The sequence below is a fragment of the Falco peregrinus genome, chromosome 8 (assembly GCF_023634155.1).
Source record: "Falco peregrinus isolate bFalPer1 chromosome 8, bFalPer1.pri, whole genome shotgun sequence".
NCBI classification, from domain to species: domain Eukaryota; kingdom Metazoa; phylum Chordata; class Aves; order Falconiformes; family Falconidae; genus Falco; species Falco peregrinus.
In genome coordinates this window covers 15,081,925-15,103,867 of record NC_073728.1, presented here as the reverse complement: position 1 = coordinate 15,103,867, position 21,943 = coordinate 15,081,925, and the positions used below count along the sequence as shown (strand labels likewise).

Here is a 21,943-nt window from a genome sequence, read left to right as displayed (position 1 = left end):
TGGAATAAACAACAAAACTTTATTACTTTACTTGGAGTACAGCCAGGAAAGTAGTACTAATACATCATTCTTAGAAAGATGTCAGGGAACATGTGAAGAAAAACGGCAAAATGTTTGATTTAGGCACATTCAGCATACTATGATGAGTCACTATGTACCAGGCTGCAAATGACTCAAAGGAAGGGTGCCGCTTACCGGCTTTCCATCCCAAAGTGAAATACATTGAAATTCCACTGATCCTGCCTGACTCTCCCAAACTCTGAACCACAGTCACGCTGTTTGTATTTGCACAGCTACCAATAGTGGATGTGCTCATGCATGCACGTTATATATATACTTTATACAAAAACAAATATATTTACATATAAGACTTCAATTACAAATAAATGCTACTTCAGTGTGTTGGCAGACAATAGACCACTAGGTAGATTATCTGAAAGGCACATTTATGCTATACACCTAGGCCAAAAACAAGGAAAAAAATAAAGTCTTGGGTAAATTGGAACTATGCTTTTAGTTTTAATCCCGCATTCAACTTTTTAATTAAGTAGTATTGCATCAGAAACTGGTTCACTCCACCTAGCGTATATGTTTGTATTGGCACATGTGTGATTCTTCAGCAAGCAACAAGTTGGAACAGAATACAGCATAACTAGGACTACTTCATCTTTCTTATGGGAGTGGACAGCGTTTCCTGGATGTACTGGCTTGCTTCTCATTTGGCAAAGTCATCCAAATTTGGCTACAGATTTGTAAGAGAATATTGTTGAATTCACTTTGCCCATTTTTTGAAGATTGGCATTAAGGCAAACAAAACGTTATATCATTTCTTTACCTTTGACAGAACAGTAAACAACTACCAGTAGTTGTAAACCTCTTTGAGCTTGAAAGTTGAAACACAGAAGAAGAACAAGTGTGGCACAGGGCCTTCTGTAAGAAACATTTTCACTAATTATTTGCACATTTCAAATAAGCCTAATGCCTATATGAAATACCTGCTCATAGTATTTTGCACCCAATTGGTGCTAAAAGCACAAGAATAAATGACCAGAAAACACAGGATCTCCCATCTTAGTTTTGAGTGTAAGATAAAGAGCACTGGGAGAAAACAGGTTTTATTTCCATACTTTTCTGACAAGGGAAGGCAGTAACTCAGCATATTTTCTGTTTTGGGATTCTTCTCCAAGTGCAGAGCAGAGCCACCAATAGCTTTACTTAGCTGGGATGTAGCCAGGTGACTCCTACTTTTAAGGCAATACTCGACAATAAGGAGACTGGTGACCCACTGATGTGTGGCCATCACCTCTGGGATGAGAATGCCTTGATCAAGAGTGTTATCAGTGGTGGCAAGGGGGAATAGTTTTCTGCTCTCTTTTTATATCATTGAGGTACAAAACCACAACAAAACAACAGGATTACAACAATATTCCTGACCAGAAACCCAGTTAGAGCAATTCCACTTTTGCTGACAGCTTTCAGTTTGGGCTGTGTGTGCGCGTTGCGAGCACACCACACCCGGATGATGTGTCCTTTTAAAACCTTTCAAGGAAAGCAGCAAGTGCAACGAAGCTAGCTGTTGACATAAAACTGTATATGCAAAGATGCACATCTGACTGGCAGAGGCGAAGTCAAGAACACCTTCAAACCTCCTGTCAGCTCTTTGGTGAAGGATGGTGACAAGAGCAGTCACTGAGCGGTTTCACAATAGTGCATGGGCGCATGGGTGTTGTCGGAGCTCCACAACTGCTCGCTGACAGTCCCTGAGCGGCTCACCTCCCACAGTGCCAGTTTTAGCACCTCAGAGACTGTTGTCTTGACCTGGGCCTGGAACCTTTTGCTTATCAGAACATAGAGGATTGGATTCAGGCAACTGTTGATAAAACCAAGGCCAGTGGAGAGGGGAATGCCATCCTGCAGTAAGCCATGCAAGTTTTCATCATGGTGAGCAGAGAGCTCCACAATGCTGAATATGTGATACGGTGTCCAGCACACAAAAAAAGCTACAACTACAGCAATGATGGTCCAGAAAAGCCTGCTGGAAGTCAATACAGTTCTTCTTTTCACTTTGACAATCAGCAACGAGTAGCAAATGACCATAGTCACTAGAGGAAAGAGGTAACCGAACGCAAGCCTCACCCAAATGAGAATGTGATGGGTCAGCACTATAAGTTCTCTGTCATGTACATGGAAATTGTTGTAGCAAATGGTGACATTGTTGAGAACTGTAGCTGTGTCTCTAAAGTATAAGGCAGGGCCACCAATAATTGCAGCTGACATCCAAATGATCCCACTAAGAATGAGGGTGTTCCTTACAGTCCGATACTTGTAGGAGAAGACTGGGTGGACTAGGCGGATGTAGCGGTCAAGGCTGATGAATGTCAGGAAGAAAACGCTGGCAAACATATTAAGTAGTGCAATGAACGAGTTCATTTTACACAGCCACTTCCCAAAAGGCCAGTGGAAGCCCATTGCCACATATGTAATATAGAGGGGCAGGAAGAGAACAAAAATGAAATCTGCAATGGCCAGATTGAGGAACCAGAGTGTGGAAACAGATTTATCCCACTTAAAGCCCATAAACCAGATGACTATGGCATTACCTGGCACTCCCAGCAGAAATGCCACACTGTAAAAGGAAAGGGAAATCATATGGGCAATGCTGAGGGAGGACTGGGGTGATTCATCTTCCTCAGACAAGTCGTAGAAGTAAGAGTAGTTCTCAAAATCTTCAAATGTCATGTTGCACCGTTGCTTTCTAGGGAAGAAAAGAAATGGAACAGTCAAAGGAGAAATGTTTTACTGTGCTGCAAATAGTAACCTGCAATTCCTTTAAGTTCTTGGTCATAAAAAAACCAAACACTGACTTAGGTCCACATATGTATCACTTTTTAGCCATCACTTCAGCTAGCACAAAGCTTGTGGTGTCTTTTAGTCACAGGCATTTCAAGAAATGCCTTGATCTTCAGGAACTGTCTTCCTTGCATTTATTTCTTAACAGAGAGCACTGAGCACAGTGTCACTGGTAAATTTCTGGAAGTCCAGATGCAAAGTTCTACTGCAGTGTGATTTTTCTATTCTTTTCTAATCGGGTTTCATATTTTACTACTCTGTTCCTGTTTTAAGCAAGTTTTATGAATTATATTTGTCAGAAATCAGAGAAGTGCCAGGAGCCATTTTTTATAAAATTACCACACACACACCTCAAATTACGGTTAACAAAATCATAGACAGTGGTGAAAGTGAACTGAAAGTTTGTGTGTTTATTCCTCTCTATCACGTATCTGTCTTTGACTCAAGGGACAATGATTTTTTCAGACACATTCAATGTATTAGATTTCCTTAATGCAGCAAAGGACGAGAAGGAAACGGAACATATTTCAGGGACAATACATACAATTGTGGCATTCTTCCACTAGTGAGCTGAGAAGGAGGTAATAGATGACAGAAAACAAAGCTTGCCAGGAGAATAAGACAGACTGTAAGAGTTATAGATGAAAACATATGCGTCTTCCCTTTTTCAAGACAGAACAAGTCTCGGTTTTCTTCTGTTGCAAAAGCTTCTGGAACTTACAAGTACAATATGATTTTTCACATAGGAAATGCCTTATAAAACGCCTAAGGGAAGAGTGGTGGGGGTGGTATGTTCAGGCAGACTATAAACCAAAAGGCAAATCCAGAAAAAAAAAGAAATCAATGGGAAAACAGACAGCAGAGGTGTAACAGGAAAATGCACTCAGTCCATTCCACAGTACAGACAAAGCTGCAGCACAGCACATACTTTTGTCAGACTGTGGCAGTATGTGCTATGGTCAAAACAAATATTCTGATAAATTCTGTTATTGTTTAAAGCTATGTAGTCTGGCTGGACTCAGCTGCACCAAAAAACTGTCCCTGAGAGCAGGATACTACCAGGTCATTAGCTGTGCTCAACAGTACACTGCTGAGCACTAGTACCATTCAGAAACCAAAAATCACCCGCACTGTTGGAACTCAGCCCTGCATTCCTGTAATTCCATTAATTTTAGCATGCTAAAGACAACAGGAGGGGCGTCTCCAGAGCACACTGCCTGCAGAACCACATCTGCAAGCTTGTATTCATGTACATACCTTTCCTCCAAAAAGTAGTTCGCTTATTTTGAAAGGATTACTGACACAAGTGAAGCTACGCATGTGCACACACATTAGCAGGGTTAGATTTCTCATTTGCAGATGGATAGGCCAGGGTGGAAAAAAAAAGTTGTGTAATTTTACATCTCTTGATAAAAAAGAAAAAGTAATGAGTCAATACAGCCTGTTCTGTCCAGAAGATTTGATAACCTTTGCCCTTTGTTAATTTACGTCAGGCTGAAGGTATGTTATTTGGTTTGCTGTCCTGATAAGATGACATTTATTGGGCTGCATTTATGTAATTATGTGCCCCTTGGGGGTAGATTCTGCATCAAATAGCAGTACCACCCATCTGAGTCATTTTTTCAAATAGCTTAGCAGCTGCTAAGAAATGGTATAAACAAGGAGCAGTACCACTAACATCTGGTATAGTATTACATTTAGACGTTTTCAGAGGAAAATCAGATTAATAATCGAATTTTTAAGTGTTTGTGCCTGTATATAGAACTATACCTTCAAATCAAATTTATGCACTTCAACAACAAAACAAAAATCAAATTTTTCAGTCTCTTGCTGATTAATATCTTGTATTCCAGTCACTAACCAATTTTGCTTTGAAGCTTCTCAAAAGCTAGCACAAACAATACTTGGATTCGAACATTTCCTCCCAAGCCTTTTTTTTTCCCCCAATGGTGCTAAAAAAACCATAATGACAATAACAAACATTTGCCTGATGCCCAACAATGTAATTTTATATTTAGAATTTCAAAGATGATGTATAGCAGGAGAAAGAAAACATACATAAGTGAATACCAAATATTTACCAAGCCTCTTGTAGTTTAAAATTCCTCCATTGAAAGAGCACACCTTTAGAACGTAATTGCTGTTCCAAGCTTGTATTTTCCCTTATCTCTAACTCTTATTCTTCCAATGCAGTAACTCCCCAGCAGTGAGGGCAAAAAGAGCAGGAGGAATTTTGCTTACCACGGTTCCCACTGCACAGATGCTGAAACTAGACTCTACAGCTAGGGCTCAGCGAAGACTGACAATTACATTTGCAAAGCCCAGAAACTTCTACCTATGTATATGTATGACATCCACATATACGAAGCACTTCTATAGCAGGACTCATGGTGTTAAGCCCTGCCCTGAAAAAGGTAAGCAGTAGGGGGATTTTCAGTGGAACCATGCTGGTTTACATCAATGGGACTCAGATTTTTATTTCTTGGATAACTGTTAACCATCATTCAGCAGGCATGTTTCTTTCTGTTCTTGAAGCACACAGTCTCAAATACATGAGTTTGAACTTACTAATAATTGAAAATACTAATAAATAAAAATGAGAATCAGAATTGTCTTGCAGTTCAAGTCTAGGTCTTGAAAGTGAAGAAATCTAGTTCTATCCCTTATTCTGTCACTGGTTTCCTGTATGATCTTTGACAAATGGCCTAATTTCCAGGCTGGAAAGATTCTCATGAACTTGTCTGCAAACAGAGGCTCAGTAGAGAAAACAAGACTTTTTGCCAGCAGTTTCTGCTTGGCTTTCAGGCCACTTGCTAGAAAAGGTAAAGGAGGTTTGATGATGTTCACTGGCTCGGTCCCTGCTGGTCCAGAGTTGCAAAAAGGAGTCAAAGCAAGGAAAATATTTTTCAATAAACAGGAAAGTGTGGTTTGTGGCCTGCCAATAGGACCTGGGGGCAGCCACAGATTACAGAACAGTGTTGTATTGTGTGTGGATGAATATAACCATGTTTAGACTTCATCCTGTATTTTTTTGTTGTTGTTTTTTTAATAGTAAACAGCCTGCGTAAAGTGTACCCTCAGTTGTTTGCAGTCTGTTCCTGTTTGCTGAGGTCACAAGCAGCTCTGAAAACTAAGCCTCCTTGATTCAGTTACTTAATTATGAATATAGTTGCTTAATTTTAAGTTTCAGAATGTTTGACCAGGATGTTTTATTTCCTGTCCCTTTATGTAGTTAACTACTAAACAACTTCATGGGACTATCACAGGCTGGCACTTGGTGCTAGTAGCCTTTAGATCCTGGGACAGAAAACAGAATTACCAAAAAAAAAGAATCATAGAATCATTTAGGTTGGAAAAGACCTTTAAGAACATGAAGTCCAACTGTTAAAATACGGACTGAAATATTTGTAAAATACAAAGCCACAGAACTGCTGGGAAGAGACTTCACCATGTGCTACACGAACTGTCTTTCTCTGAATTTCACCCAGAAATTACAGAACTGGATCTCAATTGACATATTCATAGCTTTTTACTACATAGTACCTAGAGTTCATGTTCTCTGCCACCATTCCAGTATTTCATAAAGTTGAGCCATAATGACAACTGGGACAAATGATTGAATCTGCTTAAAATAGCACAGCTTTTGTCACACTAAGAATGGCCTTACGGTTACGACTTTGGACCAGTCGTTTGGACTCTATTCATAGCTATGCCACATGCATCCTGTTTGACCAGGGGAAGTCGTTTGACCTCTCCACACCTCAGCCCTGAGGTCAGTGGAATGGCTTTGGAATTAAATTACACTGGGGTTTCAGTCTAAAGGAGGAGAAAACAAACAAAAGAGTTGCAATTTCCACTCACTTCACTTGATGTAAAGTCTTCCCATGGGTCCAAAGTTCTCTGGGCACCACACAAATTGGGATCCAACTTAACGACATTGGTAGTTTATGCCACATGTTTGGGCTACAGCCCACACAACCTCTCTCACATTTGGTCCTCATTACTTCTGAAATTTACAGAGAGGTCCAAGGGAAAAGCTTATTCATTGTCTATGTCAGTTAAAAGTTAACACAAATATTTGAGTTGTAGTCCCAAAATCTATTTGTTTGGTGTGATAACCAGGGCTTAGAGACTCTAGCCAGCTAAACTGATTTCAGAGGTCACAACAGTGGGTCCTAACTTAATAGGAAAATCATGGATTGCAGAGTTGGCCATCTCAACTATTAACTTCATAGAAGAAATATATTACACAAATCTGCCTTTTAATATCTTGATGAATAATTCTGAGCATATCATATTCTATGTGTATGATCTATGGCTAAAGGAAAGCTTATGTGATTGATTCACTTCAACTTTTGTTGTGATTTGCGAGTCAAATGTTGGAGAACAACTAGTTTCTCAAAAGGTCAGCTAAAGCCTGCTTGTCATGCTGTGTCTCACCAAGTTTGTCTGGATATTTACTTCATTTGAGAGCCCTCAAAAAATTACTTGGAACTTTTGAGGTGCTAAATTTGAATTTATCTACCTTCAAAAGCATAAACATGAATTTCATCCAGCAGTGTTTATCTGTAAAGTTCAAAACACAGAAGTCTGAGCAAGTTTGTTAGAGGTGTATACATATTTCTGGCAAGTGTTTTAAAAGACATAAGAAAAGATCCTAAAACTCACAAGAAATACCGGTGAGATTACAAACTGTCGTGCACTTACATTCCTCCCTCAAAAGAGCAAAGCCAAGATGACCACTTGCCTCCACACAGAAATATTCCTATGGCAGGAAGTGCCTGATACACACATACTTCAAAATTAAATCATAGCTCTGCAATAATTTAAGCCTAAAGCTGGCCCGGCAGACAAAGCTACTAGGAAATGAGCATTTTAAGCTAGTATGCACAAAAGCAGAATCAAGGGTTATGTGTTTTCTCTTTCACAGACACATACACAAGCACCAATCTCTTGGCTAGTGTTTTAATGGTCCTTAGACATACGGTAACAAAATGACTTTGTAAGCAGTCTTGAATTCAAGAACTAAAACAGGTCATAATAGATATGATATGTGACTGGAGACCTTTTCAAGCCACAATATAGATGCGTTTTTTCTGGCAGACAAGTCAAGAAAGCAAATAACCATAATTCTCCATTACATCTTTCAGTGAAGAGGCGTTGGAAATGCATACACAGTGTACCAGCTAGACATCTTCTAAAATTTATGCCAAAAACAACTTTCTCTGAGCAAGGCCAAACATGACCCTGTTAGTCATAACACACCGCTTCATCTGTGGTATTGAAGTCATTTGACCAGACAATAGCCTCATAACATTTTAGGCAAAGTGAGTGTTACAGCAGGATTAACAAACCCTTATACAGCAGACTCAGTTAATATTGGTAAAGCAATTATTTCAGACCAGCACTTTTGCTGCCACAGAAACATTAAACAACAAATGGAAAACCCAGCTTTATATCTCAATAATGCTGCTGTAATAGGAAAAGCATCTACAGTAGGTCTGGCCTGAATATAACAAATCATCTAAGATAACGGCTGCAGTTGAGCAGTGTACCATTTCCACAATCGGGTAACTCATAAATGTCTGCAACCAGCAACTGCAAATCATCAAAAGTGATTTATTCTCATGCTCATCCCAAGGACCAAGACTTTCATACCCAAAGACAACAAAGAAACTCAGATGTCCTCAGAATATACACCGTGGTGCGGGGCATTCGGTAACTATACAATTAGTGTCTGCTCCTGCTCTTCCATTAATACTAGCTAAAAGTAGAAATATCTCTTTTAATATTCCTTTTGAATATAAGGAGTTCCATAACCACTGCAAGCTATCACGTGACCACAAACATATTACATTACAGTCAAGAAAATGACGAGTAATATCTGGGAAACACTTAAAGTGGCCCCATTCTAGGGAAAAAGAAAAAAAATAAAGCTAAACATTCTTACAAGCAGGTAAAAATAGATGTTCGGTAAACAGTGCCAACTGAGATTTAAAATATGGTCTTATATTGCATGTGTCAGCACTGCTAAAGTGTTTACATAATTGGTCATAACACCTCAGTATTCATAACCCTTCGTGCAAGTGGGCTCCAGCGAGAAGTACCATCCGTCTGGTCTACAAATGAGGCGGCTGACAATGACCTACAGGAAATCCCTGATCAAACCAGATGCTAAACCTAGAGTTCCTGCCTGGTGGTTCAGCCATAGTCCTTTCCTCCTTTCTTAAACATAACACTGTCCCCTTCACCTATGATGGGTCAGAAAAACCACAGCTTCACCTCTGGGAGACCTTCCCCTTCCTGAAGAGAGTTTCTCCGCTGTGCTATCATGCCACTGTGCCGCAGGGACTCAGCGGCTACTTGGGCAGCCATTACAGGTTCTGGTCTGTTTTCTGTACGCTGGAGAGAAAAGGAACCTGGATCTCCACCATTTGCTAGTCACATACATTAATCTGTCTCTGCAGGCCCAGAACACACCTCAGAGCTGTTAAGCACACATCCCAGATGACAAAGCCCAGCAGGTACACCATAGACCATATTGGCTGTGTCCTCAGCGTGTAAGATACACACACTAGTGAAGTATTGTTCCAAGGACTTTTCATGTGTTTTCCTATTCCTCCACAAATGCCCGCAGTATTTTCTGGGCTATAAGCCATCAATCTAACTACATTCCTAGAGTAATGGAGATACCCGATTTATAACCAAAACATTCCAGCTGATAACATACTTTACTTTGTCCTCATAGCTGATATGCTAGGATCACTGTGTACAGTAGATTAAGGGTGCCTACTTCTGTATCAGTGTTACTCTAATATTCCTACTCATACAAAGCAAACTCCTATTTACTTTAAGATCAAGTCTACAATAAGCACAGCCTGTGTCCCTGCAAAATTGAAAAATGTATATTGTTAATACAATTTCAAGAGGGCTGGATATCTATCTCCCTAATATAGTGTTGGAAACACTCCCTAGCACTGATAAGAATAGATGGCGCCTATGATTAAAAGCTTGGAAATACCAGTTTTACAGGCTTCCCACATTAGCTTTCCAAATCACTTCTCACTTGGCTCGACCAGATATGATACAACACCCTCAGTTAAGAGTTTAGGACCTCAACAACACATTATTCAGTTTTCTTAAATGGACAATGGTTCTCAACATTTCTGAAACATCTAATTAAAAGGATGTGGGGCTGCACTCATTAAAATACGATCACTAGAAAGAAGAAATGGGAGTGTAGAAAGTGATATTACATTGACAGTACAGGACTTACTATTCACCACTTTCTCTCTCATCTGGAAGGCTTCAAAAGAGAGAAAAACTCTGTGCCAGGTTCGCACTCGCTGAAAGAAGCAAGCATTTTATGTTGGGAGAGTACCCAAAGGCCCTAGCCTTTTGAGATCAAAGCCTCACTGCATCTAGGCACTGTAATAAGCACATAATGAGAGGCAATTTCTGCCTTGTTTATAATTAAACAACATAAACAGACACAAGAAGAGTATGGAAAGGAACAGAAGTATCTTGCCCAAAGCCAAACAGTAGATTCAAAGGCAGAGATGGAGGCAGAATTCAGATCTTGCCAAAAGAATGAAGAGGCAAGTATCTTTTGTGGATAGAAGGAAAGGGTGCTGGTTTTTCATACTTGTGCCTTGTGATTCTTGAAACACATCCTTTGAGAAGTATCAAAAAGGGACAATAGAACCTGGACTGGGGAAGAGAAGTAGGAGAAGGCTGCAAACCCTTTGCTAGCTAATGTCCTTGGCAAGGAATGGAGACTTCTATCTAGAGTGCTGGCCTTTGCAGAAAACCCTTGCAAACAAACCTGTTTTGTAGCACAGGGTTTTGTTAGTTTCCCTTTGAGCCTACTAATGAAAAAGTACTTTATCTGCAGCAGATCTGTTAGGTTCATCTAAAAAATTGTAATGCAGTAAATGGTGGGCCAGGTATATGAGAGCTGCAACAAGCCAGCAAAAAATTCTCTCTGGAAAAGAGCAGCTGTGGGCTGATACAGGGCTTTATGTTCCAGTCTCCGGGCCCTCTGGAATGTATTGAAGACACAAAGAGCACAGAATTAGCTGAGCTCCCCTGAAAGTACTACATGCTTCCTCTGAGGATGCATAATTTTTCTCCTTGTCTGAGGAGCCTCAAACACACCGTAAAAGTAGTAGCAAGTGTGGGACAGCTGATCTGCGCATGATGGCATCTTCCTTTCTAAAACCATAGGCCTCCTGGACGCTGCCCACTCTAGTCACAGCAATTCCTTCTTCTGGTAACAGGCCATGAGAAACTGTTCCTCCCACTCAGCTCTCTTTTGCAAAGCCAGCAACAACAGAGCCCTGCACTGTTGTGAAACGGCTAGCTTTAGACTGAATGAACACAAATCAGACCATTATCAGAAATAATGAGTGAAAATTAGCCAGACAACCAGCCACCACAGTGAGAGAGACAGCTGAACTGTTGGCACATTCCATAAGACAAAATGAATAAATAATCAAATGACAAGACCATTCAACAGACTACAGTCCTCTTCGAAACTAGCTGCTTAGTGCTTGGAATAGCAGAGTTATTAATAAAAAAATTAATATCTAAGAACAGATCACAAACTTCAAGTGGCTTTTAAGAAACGAGAAGAAAATTCTTTAAGGCAACTGGCTTTATTAGGAAACAGATACAAATTTTCCTCTTACATCAATCTATCAGAAATAAACACAAATCTAACAGCATTTCAGAAGTTGCTCATTAGGTTATCAGCAGAGAGATTCTTAAAATGAAAAGAAATAATTATAATGTATAGTACATATAGATTGCATTATTGTCATTAACAGCTTTTCTCTACACCCACTGGTACAGTAAAAATTTGTACTAAGATCCTGCCTAGGAATACTTTATATAGAGAGTTTCCCTGAATTATGATCCCTTTCTACAAAGGCAATTAGAGAATCCAAACCATAAATTCATTCTACAGAAGTGAAAAATAACTTCCACTATGCCACACTCGAAGAGATTTTAAGTGCAATAAAAGCGGACTCTAATATCACTCACAGCACATCTACAATCTCTAGGATTAAAGTAAATTTGGTAGGACCTCTATCTTGTCTGCCTGGCTAAGTAGCTGATAATGTTTTAAATTTGGCTAGAAGCTGCAGTGACATTAAACAAAAGTAAATTGGGTTATAAAAAACATTTGCATTTCTTAGTTCAGCTGCGGCAAAACAATCATATGATGCTAATGAAAGTAAACTCTCATAAACAAGTTAATGCTGACACCAGTTTCTACAAACCTGGTCTGATAAATTGCTTTACCCTGATGTAGCCTCGCTCGCTTTCTTCTCCCTAGCTTTGAATTAATAAACATTTAAAATTATTCAGTAATACAGCTAGAAATTCAGCTAGAAAGCAAGTGCGTTTTACTTCAGAGATGATCTATACAGCTTCTGTAAATCTATGACAACAAGTCTGGGGTATTGTTTGGCTTCACATTTAGAAAGGCTACAGGTTACAATGACATGGTTATCACTGAGTCTGAATAGGAGGTGGAATCTAGCCCTGTCTTATTGTGTGGTAGTATATAAGGCTTTAAATCATGTCACTTCCTAGCAAACATGCACTTAATGACAGCTAGATCCACATCCTACCTTATTCCACAACGGTTAGGGAAAACACACAACCTACCAGCTCAGATCATAGAAGCCTTTTTTAATTCTGCATGACTACTTCTTCAGAAATATTTTGCTAATCTGCTACTTAAAATTATTTCCAGTTTCTGTTCTAGAATCTGTTCAGATCAGAACTGATGTACTTATTTCTAATGATACTGGGACTTGCTATAGCTATAGGAGACATACTATCCCTAAGCAAATAAAAAAAATCAAAACCAACACGCAAGACGGGGGACGGATTTAAGTCAAGGTCACGGACATAATAGAAGACTCCTTGAAGTACGTATAAACACATTCGAAAGTCATTACAAATTACATTCACACGTACTTTCATATCTTTTCTTGCTGCAGGGAGTGTTCAAAATAATCTTTGAAATGAGTAAGTATCACATTCTTTCTTCCAAGAAGCTCTTCTAGCCAGTATATGCTACACTACTAGCTGCAGAAACACGTTATTCAGGAGAGAGGGAGAGAAAGGTTTAAAGTAACAGAGAGATTGACTTACCTTGTTTAGTTCTTTGGAACGAAACACACTGTAAGTCAGGGTTGTGAGCTCTGTGGCAGAAGGAAGAATGAAGTGATCTGCAGAGTTCAGAGTGACTTCAGTGTGATTCCAGCTGCTTCACTTGGCTACTGCCTGCCTTCTAATAAAGCTGCAGAATGATATAACGCCGTGTTTGTTTTCAGCTGAGGAAGTTGTTTCCAACTTCCCTTGGTTTTCTAGACCCAGTTCTGAAATATTGCTTTTCTGTATAATCCCAGTATTTCACCAAAAATAAATGTTAGACATGTGAATGAATCATTTTGGTCAGTGTCCAAGCAAGCAACAGATGTGGTGGCTGGTGAATGGAAAGAGACCTTACAGTTGTAGGCTGCTTTTTGTTACGCAGAGAAGAGGTTGAACAGTATTTCTTTGTAAGCTTTCTGGTTTATAGAAAGTAATGTTGAATGAGCAGAAAGATGCTTAAAAGTCACACTGAAAGCATCATTCTGTAACTGTACTGTGAGATACATTCATTTTGTATTTATGATTAGTAGATTAATCTCCTTTTGTGTGTAAGAGTGAAGTGAGCTCCTCAAAGCATCACTAATTAGTGCCCCTGTCTGTCTGTCAGTCAGTGCAACTGGTCAGAAATTTGAACTGGGTTTTAGGAGACTTGGCTTCATTCCAAGTTGTGTAAAGAGTCTGTGGAGGTTTTGTAGGCAAGCCTTATGATCTCCATGTTGCTTAGTTTCTCAGTCAGTAAAACAGGAATATTATTTCACCAGTATTACATACCATAATTTCACCAGACTCTGATGGTACTGCACTCATCATACCATTTTAAATCAGATGAGTATCTGTCAGTCTGCTCTTACCAAAAATGATATCTTCTAGTGGAAGCAATAATCTAACAATGGTACTCCTCTGCCATTAAAGCAAAACATGTAAAATGTTCAACAGTGGTTGAGTCTAGCCAGTTCCAAATGTCCCAGATATCAACTCTGTTGATTAGTGAAAATTAGAAAGAAAACACACAACCAACCAAACCAACCAAAAAAAAAAAAAATAACCAATCAAACAAAACAAACAAACAGACAAAAAAAACCAAACACCACAGAAAGAGGGAAGTGCTTAGTGAGAAGCAGCAAAACTGAAATTTCAGCATCTGGTTAGCAAGGCTATCAGTTTTAAGCACCTCTCTTATGGTCCACGGATCTCTTAACAGGATTCTCTTAACACAGATTCTCTTAACAGGAAGTAAAAATTCCTTCCAGCAAAATTAGCCTGCTTCGCCTTTCCTCCATGACAGCTCTTCCTGTTCTGCCAATACCACTGTATGTGAGGGCAAAAAGTTGTGAATGAAAGGAGAATGGAGATTATGCTACAGTGGGACACAGAATTCCTGGACCATGAGGAAAGGACAGGGGGCATGTCTCCCCTCAATGTATGTTACAGGAGACGAATGGGGCTGCCTGAGGAAAGAGCATGGAAAGACTCAAGGACCTCCTGATTTGGCACTTCACTTCTTGCATTTCAAAGGTTTCTTGTTTTCTCTAGGTAACTGATTGGTGAACTTTTACTGATAAAAGCTCTTTTAATAGTAGTTCTCTTCCTCTGTAAATATTGGGATAGGGTAAATATAGGTACCGTTTAACCGCAGATCTGCCAAGTTTTTTTGCTTGTAATGGCACACTGTCTGTAGGTACTTTGCCAAATCCAGTTATTGTAAGGCAGTTAATTCAAGGGCTTGCTCAGTACTATTTCAGTAGGACAAAAGAAGAAATTACTGGGTAGATAACTCTCATACATGGTCCACAGTAAAAGAAAAAAAAAGCTCAGCAGAGTCACACATTTACCAAATGCGCTTTTTCTTCTCCATGAAGGCAGCATTCTGGAGAATGCAATGGACTCTAGCAGGTTTGGGATAGTGAGGAATTGTCCTTAAGGGGCTGCTTCCTTCACCATAAACTAAAGCAGGTTTGGGACTACTCCAACACATACGGGGGATGATAGTTCAGCTCCTTCGTCCTTCAGAACCAAGGGAGGATTAAATGTCACATAGCAATTTTCCCCACCCTTCCCACCAGATCCCACCAGAGATACAAAATCACAACGGCTAAGGATGCGGAAGATATTTTGTGGAGACAAGTTTTCACAGAATATGCATTTCTCCGCCCCCCCCCCCCCAAGAACAGCAGATTACTGCATTAAAAAAATGTTTCTACTAGTCTGCCCTACCTACATTTGCTCCTTTTCAAAGGGGCTTTTGCTCTGATAAGCAATTATGCAGTTTGCACAGTTACGTAAATATCTCAGAGGAAAAAAAATAAAACATAGTTTTACAGACAAAACTGCATTTAATCTGAAAAAATTTAGTTCTGCTTGTTTTCTACTTAGAGCTAGATACAGCATTTTATTCTTCTGCACATTTGATGAACCACAGTGGGAATCTTAAGTTGCTGAAGAATATATGATTGGGCCCTAAACCTTTCCTTGTTTTAGTTCCTTCTATGCTCAGACACAGTAAAACTGGAATGGTGAGTCCCAAATTACATGGCTTTTTATTATACACTTTCATGCAACCCATTAACAATTGACATAATTTTAGGAGTGTGAGCTTTTCAGACAATGTTGTGAAAGTTATATGCTTGGAAGAAAGAAAAAAAAAAGTGCCTTGTATGCTTTCATGTCTTCTCCCTTTTCTACTTGGAAGTTGTATTTTATTTTGCCATGTCATTTGTGCTTTTTCAACAGGGTAAGTTAATGAAGTTTTGGAGTTTTAACTCTACATTAAGTATGACAATATACCAGAGCTATACTGAAGAGGGATATGTATACACGAACATACAGCACATATGGAACTTGCAGAACAGAGAAATACTACTTTATACCTGATAGAAAAAGAATAAAGGAGAGCATTTTCACACAAATAATAGATACTGGGTTGCCCAGCACCGAATAAACTAGGTCTATTGAAAAGGAAATGACTTTTAAAAACACTTTGGATTCTTCAGGGGTTTTTTAACCCTATAAACCTTATAAACCTTTTAAACCTAAGCTTATAAACAAAACAAATAACCCTATTAACCCTATAAACCTTATAAACCTCACCTTATAAACAAAACAAAGGCAAAGGATGCATAAGAAAGAAAAGATACAAGTGCAAAACCTTCAGAAATACTCTACCTTTATTAACCACAGCACAAATTACAAAGCAATAAACAAAAACAAAGTAGCTTTAATTTACCTGGATTATCAACAATTGTCTGATAGTTCTGATAATTATTTCCCACTGCTAGGGCCACTGGATTTTATCAAGCTGCCTATTAGTATGTGCAGATAATCTCAGCAGTAATAAATACCCCAGACTAAATTCACCATGCACTAATTAAGTTGTAGTAACCATGAATTTGCAAATTATGTCAAGCAAAATATATTTACTTTTTCTCAGTTTTAATTTCAGATGACAAACACAAGAAAGAAATTACTTACCTTTTGAGCATTCAGCTGTTTACAGTTCAGTTCTTAAAAAAAGATAAATATTCTTCACTGTTCCTTTGTCCTCACTGTTTGAATTAACACCTCATCGACTGAAATCCACTCTGGAAAGACAGGGTTTAACTACCTGACAATCAGGAAAAGAGTAATTTCCTCCCTTCCTGTGAAACTAATGACTATTCATGCCTATCCTTCTGGTAAAGCTGTAGTGTTTACTTGTGGCTTAACTGCCCACCATATACCATAGTCAGCAACTATGACAAAATTCTCCAGCGACACATTTAAACCCAGCCACCTGATGAAGGGGGAGGCTTGGCTCCTTTAGGCAGGTCCACATCCTCTTTCTATGCTGATATTAGAAATCTGAAGATTTTCATGTATAATGTGTTGAAGAAATCCAGTAATTCTGCAGAAGGCAAAATCCTTCATCTAACTATTACTTTAGTCAGGTCAAAACACATAAGCATATAAACGAATTACTATATGTGTATGTATAAATATAAGTATATACCTACAAGTTTGAGCAGGATCCTTAAAAGCAGCACTTCACGTAACTCCTGTAAACAAAGTCAGCAGGGTGTTACTTCCTATGAAATCATGAATATTGGAGAATAATTTACAAGGAAAGAAAAAATATATGTGTTTATTATGAAGAAAGATACTTGCAAAAAATACTCTTAGAAACAGCCTTTTTTTTTCCATAGATTGTGCTTTTATACTTGTATTTTTTCTCATTTTCCACAAATAAGTAGGAATAATTTTCTACATAACTTTCAGACCACAGCTATTCAAATTTTGTATTCACATGGCAATAAAATAAGAGGATTATACGTGCCACGCAGATAACACATGAAATCCATGGAATTTTCAGGGGATGTCTTTAACAATGAATCTTCTGATATGTTATTGAGTGCTAAAGACTACAGTCGTTGAATAGCTAAACAGCCAGCTTGACAACAATATTTTTCCATTTTAGCCAAAGTGCTGTCTCCTCCCATACAAAGGAATGTCAGTGTTTGGAAAAATAATTTTAGTGAGAACTACAGAGATTACAGAAACAAAAATAAGGCTACGCAGACTGTAGTTGTTTCACTGCGTATTTCAGTCTTTACTACTGTTGTAGGGATTAACCAATTTGCACTTTTTCACCCCACATAAGTTACCAGGAACTACTTAGAGTACTCCCAGAGTCACTTAAGAGAGGTCTCAGGAGAGAAGCCCTGAAAAGGGAAGCCTGAATTTACTGTTATGCATCTAACTTGCAACATATGGATTGAGTCAGATGTCTCAAAAAGATGCCCAAAGCCTAACCACCCTAGGTTCCAAGAAACCTGAAGCACAGAGATGAACCCGAGCCACACCTGTTCAAGATTTTAGCTCCCTCCATCCACTCAGGATCCAAGTCACCACCATAGCTACATACACCTATTCTACCAGATATGAGATCTTATTTTCCATTTAAAGTATAAACTCTGAAGATTCAGTCATCCATCTTTTATGTAATAGGTCTTTTGATTAAAATCCCAAATCCACAGTTCCAACAGGATCATATTATGGTGTTACATACAATGGACATGACTCACTGACCCAAGAGATATCTAAGTTTCACATTCTGCATTCATCCTTCAACAGCTCACAACTAAATTGCTGCAGTGTGTCAGGTGAAAAACAACACACAAAACGAGCAGATTTCTAGGGAGAAGACAATTAGAAGTTCCAGTCCCTCACTATTCTGAAACTAGACTATGGCTCTTGGCCACTGTGCTCACTGTGACAGAGCAGGTCTGAAACACCAACAGTCTTCAAACAGGGAAACTGAAAAGGAGTTCTAACCTCCAGCAAAAGACACAGAGCAAAGCTGAGAGTTGATACAAAATTAGGGACAGCTCCCTGAAAATATATGCTAATAAGTAGGGTGCCTATACAAGACTTGCGAGTGATCACGCAAGGTTGTTGCTTTGCAGCATGACTACTCAAAATCTTAACTGAGAGCAACACCTATGCACATGGGGAATCGTGGAACCTGCTGGTTACTCTCTATAATACTGACCAGCCATTGGCATTCCTTAGGATTTATGGAGATGCAAAGGTTTTAAACTGGATGGTAGCTCCTCGCAATGGAGAATGGTTCCTGATCATCAGCACAAAGCTGGTGCAAATCAAATCCAAACCAAACTCAATCAGCTATGAACGTTCTGAGCAGCTGTGGTCAGTGGTTTCAGCACATACTAATTTGTATTTTTAAAGTTGCTTTTTTATAGTCGTCTACAGATGTCAGATTTTTTTTCTGCTTAGTGGATGCAAACACATTTTGTGAAAGTTGCCAGGCAACCTTGACGCCACATGGATTTCAGTTATTTATCTGTAGAAATGAATGAGAAACAGGGAGAACCAAGGCAAGTTTCTGCCTCCTGCTCTGCGTTTACCCTCTCCTCTGATCACTCTCTGGGAAGAGAACATAGTTTTGCTTCTAAACCCTACCCAGCCCTCAGCCTCTCTAATGAGATGGGAGCTGATATATCCCAATAACCTGCTGCTTGTGATATAGGCGAAGCAAATTATTAGAAGCTCTGAAAAACACTCTGATATTTAAGGGCAGTCTACAAAGTCAGTATTAACTCTTCCATTGCCTTCAATGAAAGGAAAACTAGCACTATCTCAAATTTAGAGTGGGCTCAGAGAAGGAGGCATAGGAAATCAGCCTACGCAGAGGCAGTTAACCTCCCCAATATTTGTTCATTCTAGTTCTACAGCTGTATCAAGACACACAAAGATTATTTTAAAATCCCTTTTACTTTGTAATTTTTTATATTTTTTTTAGGAAGACTATATGGTCCAAATTTAGCACTTAGCATGTGCTTGAATATGGAATTTACATTAATGTAGAGATGAGCATTTCATCATTTTCTGTAAAGGCTATTTGAGCAACTACTTGTCTTTTGAAAAGAAGAGAAGGGAGCTTGTGGAGAAGGGAACAGTCACTTCTCCATTTCAAGATGAGAAACTAGGCAAAGGGGAACGACACTAATTGTATGTAGCTTGTGTGCAAAAAACAGAATCTGAACTCTGATTACTTCAGTATTAGAAACACAGACTATCCAACAACTTAGAACTGACTTCTGGTTTTACTGGTGGACCAGAAAAGAGAGAGACTAAACTTTGATCCAAAGAACTACTGTAGTTCCATTAATAGTATGTGAAATGCTGAAGAAACACAAATCAAATAAAAGGCTTTTTGTTCAAAAGTTCTTTTTTTCTCTTTTCATTTTTTTTCCACGGAAAAGTCTCTATATTTTCAAACTATGAAAGAGTTTTCTTTCAAAGGCTGATGGTTTTGCTTATCAGCATTCTTAGCCTAAAATTAAGCTTTGTCCTTGGAAGGAAACAGAACTTCTCATCTAACTTTCTGCTTTTTCCCTGAATAGGATAATGAAATCTTTCTTTAAATTATTCCCAGGGTAATGCAAGGTAGAGAGTCTACTTGATCCCAGATCTAAGGAAATAACTTTTGTGATTTATTGTGGGAACTTTAAAAAAAATTTAACATGATTCAGAACAGCCAGCGCAGAGGAAAATACACTTATTTAACTACCATGGGAATACATTTTGATGCGACCTTAAATTGACTGCAGAACATCCAGTGCCTCAACATAATAGTATATACATTTGGAACTCCCAGACTCCTATAAATTGCCCTACCGACAAGGAAGCTGCAGAGGTATTTTACATTCATGATCATCTTACATGCATCTGCATCAATTTAAAACAAGAACAGTTCCATTGAAATGAATGGATATAAACCTTTAATTCAGAATATTCCAAGGGGTCAAGGCAGGTTCTCAGCTTCTTGGAGCTTATAAATTCATGAAAAACAGAATGAATAACCCTCCAAGAAGCTTTGAGAAAATGACCTCTTTGTATCAGAAATACATTATTCCTTGCTCAGTAATGGGAATTAATATTTACTTTTGCAAAAATGCCTGGGAGTTCCTACTATTACAGAACGTGAGTTAGGCTAGAAGGGAGTAATAGCCATCTACCATACTAATTTAAAATATTTCAAGACTCTCACATTAGTATCTGATTAAAAAATCCCCATTAATTTTGTGCTTTATATATAAAATAATAAAAAGAAGGATGGTTTAAAAACATGCTAATCAAAACATTGTGCCATGCAGATGAGAATAATTCTGTTCTGAGTATAAGTGTATTTCAGCCATGCTACTCAACTGCTTAATACAAGACCCTATTGGTTTTTCTGTTCCCTTCATAGCTGAAGGCTCTTGGATTGTAAACCTCCATTCACCATGGAGAAATGGAGTCACTTTATGACTTTCCACCGTATTTTCCAGCATGCACGTCAGCAATTGTTGTATATTTCCAAGTAATTTGATAATGAACAATTATACTTGCTAATACAACTTTGCTAATTCGAGGCTTAATCTGACTATATCAGACAATTTAAACATCTGTGTTATTTAAAAATAAGTATGAAACAATGGCAAATAGCACTGAGAAATTCTAGGGGACTTATTTGTGAAGCTAAAAAAAAATTCCACACACAACATGAAGGTCAAAGAATATCCTGCAATTCATGAACAGTCACCTACAGGCAAACCCCCAGTCTACTTCCTGACCCAATCCTTTTCTTTGTGTCACTTCCCCCCCAAAACAGGCATAGTTATTTTGGAGAGATGAACTGACTGAACAATCATTAACAGAACACAGAAATTACTATGAAAGTAACAGTAAACTATTCAGCATTTTACGATGAAAGATGTGTTCTCTGAAAACAGAACGCTTGTTCAGGTTCCGAACCGGAAAAGGATCCAGACACAAATTTCCCCTTTAACTCAAGCAAATTTTGTTTCCCCTTTAACTCAAGCAAATTTTATTGTGCTTCACAAATGGGCTGTCTGGACACTGAGACCACGTTTTCTCCATGTTGTCTTAGGTACTGTGTGGTTAGCCTTGGTCCAGTAAAGAAAAATTTAATGCAACGTTACAGCCATGGCATACAAACCTCTCAACTGCTGATTTAATTTCATTGCATTTACTTTTAGAACAGAAAGTCCTAGACCCATGTTAATTTAAGCTAATGGACAGACTCAAAACAGTTGCAGCAATGCTGGAGTATGGATTTGAAATGCAACATAAGAGCATTAGTAGCCCATCATGCAGAAACTTTCTGAAAACACTGAATTTGGATAAATTTTGTAGCCATACTGTTTAAAGTGACACATTTTTAGAGTTGGTTCATCATCATCTATTCCTTCCGGATAACCTGCCAGCAAATGAACAGCAACAGCAACTGTAAGTGCAATAATAAAATGGTCTGGGATCAGTGATCTCAGAACTTTGCTCAGCACTATTATAATCAAAATTCCTGTATTCTCCAAAGTACATGCACACAGAAATATATTATTAAGAACAATTTTAGTGCAAAAAA

At 38.6% G+C, this 21,943-nt stretch overlaps 1 protein-coding gene across 4 annotated transcripts; it reads right to left on the bottom strand.

Annotated features, from left to right (window-relative positions):
* Nucleotides 1–1,494: 1,494 nt before the first annotated feature.
* CMKLR2 (chemerin chemokine-like receptor 2) lies at nucleotides 1,495–17,034 on the bottom strand. 4 transcript variants are annotated; one of them, XM_055812273.1, is made up of 3 exons: nucleotides 16,489–17,031; nucleotides 13,018–13,165; nucleotides 1,495–2,755 (listed from the first exon to the last, which is right to left on the bottom strand). In XM_055812273.1, the coding sequence occupies exon 3, from the start codon at nucleotides 2,737–2,739 to the stop codon at nucleotides 1,687–1,689; it is 1,053 nt and encodes a 350-aa protein (XP_055668248.1). In that variant the 5' UTR covers nucleotides 2,740–2,755; nucleotides 13,018–13,165; nucleotides 16,489–17,031; the 3' UTR covers nucleotides 1,495–1,686. The 4 variants fall into 4 exon arrangements, with proteins under 4 accessions (XP_055668248.1, XP_027642069.1, XP_055668247.1 ...); XM_027786268.2 differs by lacking the exon at nucleotides 16,489–17,031 and adding an exon at nucleotides 14,192–15,027; XM_055812272.1 differs by lacking the exon at nucleotides 13,018–13,165 and having other exon boundaries at nucleotides 16,489–17,034.
* Nucleotides 17,035–21,943: the final 4,909 nt, after the last annotated feature.